Source organism: Triticum aestivum, chromosome 2A, assembly GCF_018294505.1.
Source record: "Triticum aestivum cultivar Chinese Spring chromosome 2A, IWGSC CS RefSeq v2.1, whole genome shotgun sequence".
Classification (NCBI taxonomy): Eukaryota; Viridiplantae; Streptophyta; class Magnoliopsida; order Poales; family Poaceae; genus Triticum; species Triticum aestivum.
The window spans coordinates 661049919-661055852 of NC_057797.1; the positions used below are offsets into that span (position 1 = coordinate 661049919).

General features: G+C 42.7%; 1 protein-coding gene across 1 annotated transcript; it reads left to right on the top strand.

Moving 5' to 3' along the window:
- Nucleotides 1–1389: 1389 nt before the first annotated feature.
- LOC123185832 (uncharacterized) lies at nucleotides 1390–2612 on the top strand. Its single transcript, XM_044597656.1, has 2 exons — nucleotides 1390–1984; nucleotides 2188–2612. Exons 1-2 carry the CDS (start codon nucleotides 1562–1564, stop codon nucleotides 2197–2199), a joined length of 435 nt encoding a protein of 144 aa, XP_044453591.1. The 5' UTR covers nucleotides 1390–1561; the 3' UTR covers nucleotides 2200–2612.
- The last annotated feature ends 3322 nt before the right edge of the window (nucleotides 2613–5934 follow it).

Sequence of the window (5934 nt, forward strand, 5' to 3'; positions counted from 1 at the left end):
ACAAGTTTTCACTTCTCGTTGTTCCTTCCCACTCCACTCCATACGACGATAGAGATATAATCTCCTATGGCTCACCGGTTAGCGTGACCCATGAGAGTTCAACGATGGTGGTAGGGACAAGGAGGAGTGCAAGTCGGCGACAATGAAGCACCACACCGGGGCGTAGGGATAACGAAGAACCATAATTGTCCCCAAGTGCCTCGCGCACAAGACCGGGGAAGAGGTTAAGGTGAAGGGGATATCGGCGATGCGAGACGGGGTGATTTGCTACATCTACGAAAGGGAAAGTCAATCTCTCGCGCTCCACCCTCTATGAATTTTGTCGCGCCAATGGGGATAGAGCTTTTTGCCAACACGGCACCCGCCGAGGGCGATAATAGGGATAGAGGCGAGGGAGGTAGCGGTGGTGGGGTGCTAGCGCCTGAGTCAGGGAGGGAATCCAAAGGTGGTGCTCCTAGATGAGCCCCTCCAACACGCAAATCCACACACCATGCACGGAAGTTCCTCACTCGAAAATCCTCATGCATGCTTAAAAAATCCCGATGAGGGGTTAGGCGTATCAGCACATAAGATGGTCCTGGGTTTTTTTGCAAGATGTTTCACAAAGTACGGGTGGTGGGGAGATTGGGTTTTTGCGATAGGGTTTTGCGAGAGCACATGCAACAACTATTTTTCATGGCTAAGGGGCAAATTCACGAGTGAGAGGACGACACCGCCCGATGTAGGCAAGTATGTGGTGGATGTAGATGCAACACTTCTCAGGGATGTAGGCATATTCATACTCGCCTAGTAGATGATGTAGGCATTTTTCTATATTCATGACAGATGCAAAAATGCTTTCATTGATGTAGGCAATTTCAAATCAGTGATGTGTGCAACATTGTATAATCCTATATACTTAAGAAGTTCACCCCCACTACTTGATTTATCTTAACATGCAAGATAGACACATCAGCATCCAATCACAGGCAGCCACGTCACACTTCATTCACCCCACGCAGCCCGTCTCCTGAGGTCATTTTCCTTGAAAAGAAAAAAAAACAAAATCAATCTAATCATTCCCCACACGGCCACGCTCCACGCCCCCCGCCAGACCTGGAGAAGCCCTCGCGGTTTTCCTCCCGCCGCCAGCCTTACTCGCCGGTGGTTAGAGCCACCTCTGCATCCCCTTTCTCCGCTCTGGACGCATCCATCCCCATTGGGCGTGTTTTCTTGATTCAGCCCAACAAATCTCCCCCTTTCCCCTGGATCGCGTCAGGGGCAAAATTGATAAATTTGACCTATGGACGAGATCAAATCACAGAATGAACTGCCCGTGAAACTATTTCACGTGGCTGACCTTTTTGTGTGACGCCCAACACGAAGGCGTCACACTACACTGTGCAACGCCTCGCAGATAGGCGCTACATGCCTGGCCAGCGTCGCATCCATGTGATTCCAAAATTACTAAGTCAGTGTGCAGGATCAGGGGCGAAGCTCCCCTCTGCGTGCTGTGCGACACCCCTCCGGCAAGACTGTCGGCTCAGCTACCCTCAGGCAGGACCGCTGCCACAGCTCTCCTATGCGTGCTGCCCGGCTCCCTTCCGGCAGGACCACCGACCCTCTTCGTTCGCCGTGGTGCTCCTCTGGCAACACCGTCGGCGCCCTCCCATCTGCGTGCGCAACAGCGCCCCTCCAACAGGACAGCCGACCCTCTACATGCGGCACGGCGCCCCTCCAGCAGGACGGCAGGCCCGGCCCCCCTCTGCTGCGGCGTCGCGCCTCTCTGGACGCGTTTCTCCTCGGTGTGTTACCTGCCTTAGTTCCGCCCAAGATGCATCCGGCGTCGATGGGGAGGTCTATTTCGACTGCTTCCACCGGAATTAGACCGACAGCTCACGTCCAGAGCTGGTACAGGGCTGGCTTCTCTCACATGCTCATGTCGTTCTCAGCAATGGGTTGCACGAGACTGCTGCCCATCCCGACGCCGTCTGTGGACTTGAAGGTACTGTGCTCTGTTCTTCACAAGATTATTTTCTTCCTTCCTATAATCCTATGTATTCTTACGGAAAAGGCCCCTCTACAGCCCATTACTTTCAACGACCCCGGTTATGATCTGTAGTGAACAACCTACTTTATTTTGTTGCCAATAGCTGATTCTGAAAACCAAACTCCCTATAAAGAAAAACAAAACAATTTCTATTGCAGGTCCCTAATTGATGCTTGGCGTTCCCTCTCCTAATAATGTTGGTGCCGGCGCTCCACTTTCTCTCCCCACCATCTCCACAAGAAACTGATGGATTTTTACCCTTTAAAATCTGCTCCGCCTCACCTCATTTTTGTACCCATCGACCTCCAGTACTGGAGGGTCTCTCTGCCAGAACACTCATACTGCTGCCGGTGAGTAACTCCCTCCCATCTCCTCCATATTCTCTATGCCATATTGCTGCCTGCATCACAAAATTGCATTGTCAGGCTGTACTTGCTCGATTACACCCAAGTACTGTTCATTCGTCTTCCCTCTCTGCCTACACAAACGCATTCGATTTCTGCCTCCTACTGGTACATAGTCTCCACCTCGGTTGCTTTGCTAATTCTGGATTTTGTTTGATCAATATCAATCTGATTTTAATTTTGCTTCATTGACGTAATTCTTTGCATGAGACGATTAAACACAAACGCCTTGCATTTCCCCCTGTGTTAGATAGGTGTCTATATATATGTCGTATCCTGATTGTACGTTTTATCTGTTCTAAAGAGAAGTTTCTCTGTCGACAATACTAATTCAGTGCCTCTGTTACCTTCAACAAAGGTTAGCAACTTTTAAATATTAATCCCTTAGTATATCAGACTATTAACTTGACATATCAAGCTTTTTCAGACAACTCAAGATCAAACCTACTGCCCTCTTCAACTTCATCCAACATAAGTGCTCAGAGGCTACCAACCATTTCTCAAATTTATCATGTAAAATATATTGACAAAATATTACATCCACATTTTCTCATCAATTTTATTCTAAATTATCTTTAGTTCAATTGCAAAAAAGCCAAATGACTCCTCTGACTATACACCTCCAATTGATAATCAAACACCTATAATCATAAAATAAAATGAATCCAGGTATGCTTCATAAAGCTACATGCTTATGTATCTACTCTGATATCCTTATGCTTCCCGTCTGTAGTGCTTTGTAAACCTACATGCTTATTGCACTACTCTGATTAAACTTCCTTTCTCATCAGATCTAGAGCAAAAAGAAGAATAGATTTCACCAACGATGATGGCAATAAATCATTCAGGTATGACAATACTCACGTGCCTATAATGCACATGGTTTATACATGCTCTCCTTTTATTGATCGGTTGGCTTACCCCTAAGAAGTATCTTATGTGAATGCAGCTGAAAGGAACATGAACATAATCCTTCCAAATATGCAAGCAAGAGTATGTATTACTTCAAAAATCTCACAAAACAATGTTTTTCCCTCAAGTATTTACAATGCCAGATATTCTCCTTACACAGCAATGCAGACAATAAAAATCCAGCAACCAACCATGAAAAACAGTAGTAAACCAAAGAAGCGGGCCAAAGGATTTATGTGATTTATATTGCTCACAAAACAACCCTCTCTATATCTTCTAGAATTCTTTGCCTGCTCCAGCACAAGTAATTTTTTTTCAAGTCTGGAAGATTACCAAGCTTTTACCAACTAAATGTTAATTTCACAAATTCAGGTATGAGTTGCAATTATTTGTAGTCTCTTTAAACAATCAGTACTGGTCGTGCAAGTGAACGCTAACTTATAATCCCTCTGTCCCAAAATAAGTGACTATGTACTGCTCAATATTGGGAATATGATATATTCAAGATTACGTCTCATCCATGGCATTTTGCAAATGATAACTTGGGTTACATTCATATTCTCTTGCCCGGTTCATTTTCTATTTTGATTCACGCTTTTATTACTTTCAATATCTGACATAATAAATGGAACCAATTTTGTAAATGTAGCTCAAAGGAGCCGGAAGCAAGTACTACGAAAAAGCACAATCAAGAGTATGTACTGTTTCTCACACCCTAGCCAACAATACGAGTTTCTTTCTACAAAAAAAATCTCCAACAGGAATGCAGATACACTTCCAAAAAATCTTCAATAGGAACAAGCAGAGTAAAGGAACATTTGGAGTATATAAGTACTTTACATTAGCTATATAAACTTTCATTTTCTGATTCAAAAATCCAGTAATTTATTGTGTTATTTACTTTTTTTGACAACACTGCATTTTCCAATACATGCAGGACAACTTGCACTCTACTACAAATGAGGAATAACGTACATCGCCTACAACCAGAAATAACATAGTGCTTATGTTCATACCACTTTGCTCAGCTTCTATTGTAATCAAGGAACATTACAAATTTTGTTCAAGTACCAACTTACCAATGGTTCCAATTTATGTTCTTTGTTGTACTTATGATCTCAATACGAACCTACAATGTGTGTTAAAATATATTCATGAATGGATCCAATTTTTGTTCTTTGGTGCACTTATGATCTCGATAGAAACCTACAGTGTGCATTAAAGTTGAATGGATCCGTTTATACATATGTATTTTTCAATTTCAATTATCATATTGTTCAATATTTGTCCATATGTATTTTCAAATTTTCAATTCTCATATTGTCCGTCCAAACATTCACCTTCTATGGAAAAAGAATAATCCAAATGTATTGCATCCAATTCCCAATGCAACGCGCGGGGTATTATCTAGTTCTTAGAAAGAGGGGTCACACAATATTGTACACATCTATGCCTCTTTTTTAGGCAAAAACAATAGTGGATATAATTTAGGCAATGCATGAGGTTTTTCCAACCAGTAGAAGAGTGTATTAGTAGGCAATACTGTTCATATTAGGAGGGTCTAGTAGGATCATGGTGGACAATAGGCACGCTTATCAATGAACAGGTTTTATTCGAGGCATGCACAAACATTTTGCAAAGAGTCGCATGGCAGAAGCAAACAAATAGGGGGCAACAGTCAAGGTGGGTTTTGTTGCAAACTGGACCACCAAAACTATTAGATGAATTCACTAAGCTTTCCATTACTAGTTTATGCAGATAACATTACAGTTAAAAGTTAATAGTGTTGGAAATATGTCCTAAAGGCAATAATAAAATATGTTTTTGATGGCTCCATTTTATATGTACATTTAGAGCTCATTTGTTGCATCCTATCTCTATCTATCATGTCCCACTTAGCCAGTTACATGTCCATTGGGCATGATTTCCAATTTGTACTCTTTTTCATTGTGAGCATTGCATAGCTTATAGTTTTTATTAGTTTTCATTCTTTTGTTGTGTCTACAGGTGTTTTGGAGCAACCATGGGCCAAGCATGATGAAAAAGGCTAAGGATTTGTTCAACATGGAGGACTTCCAGGCATCAGACTTAGGCATATTTAAGTGTCTAATATGATATTTTTGAAACTGCTCAAATTAAAGATCCAACACCACATGTGCATCGAAGTCGTTCATACGAATTCAACGAGCCCAAGAACGTCAAAAATTTGAATTCTTATGAAGAAATGGTGGTTGTTTTACTAAAGGGGTCTAGGGTAAAAGACGGCACCTGGTACAACCATGATGGATCATACTGGCGGTCGTACCAGGCTCATAAAAGGCCGAAATCACCTAGATCGGACACTATTCTTCGTGGATTCCGTCCCCGTTTGTTCCTACGACTTCCTTGACCAACAAGGGAGGTACTGGGATTGGATTTGGCTCATCTAGAGCACTTGGATAAAAGCAGAGAAGTATATCTACGGAGGAGGCTTTGGGAGATCTCTTATATATACACCTTCAACCCTGGTTGACGTCGTCAACAATTATTCATCCACGATCAAATCACATCACCTCCATTGTTGCTCCAAGCTAGACAACCTCCATAGAA

What these genes read in the sequence shown, in the direction of transcription:
- LOC123185832 (XM_044597656.1), top strand. Translation starts at nt 1,562, where the DNA reads ATGCGTGCTGCCCGGCTCCCTTCCGGCAGGACCACCGACCCTCTTCGT.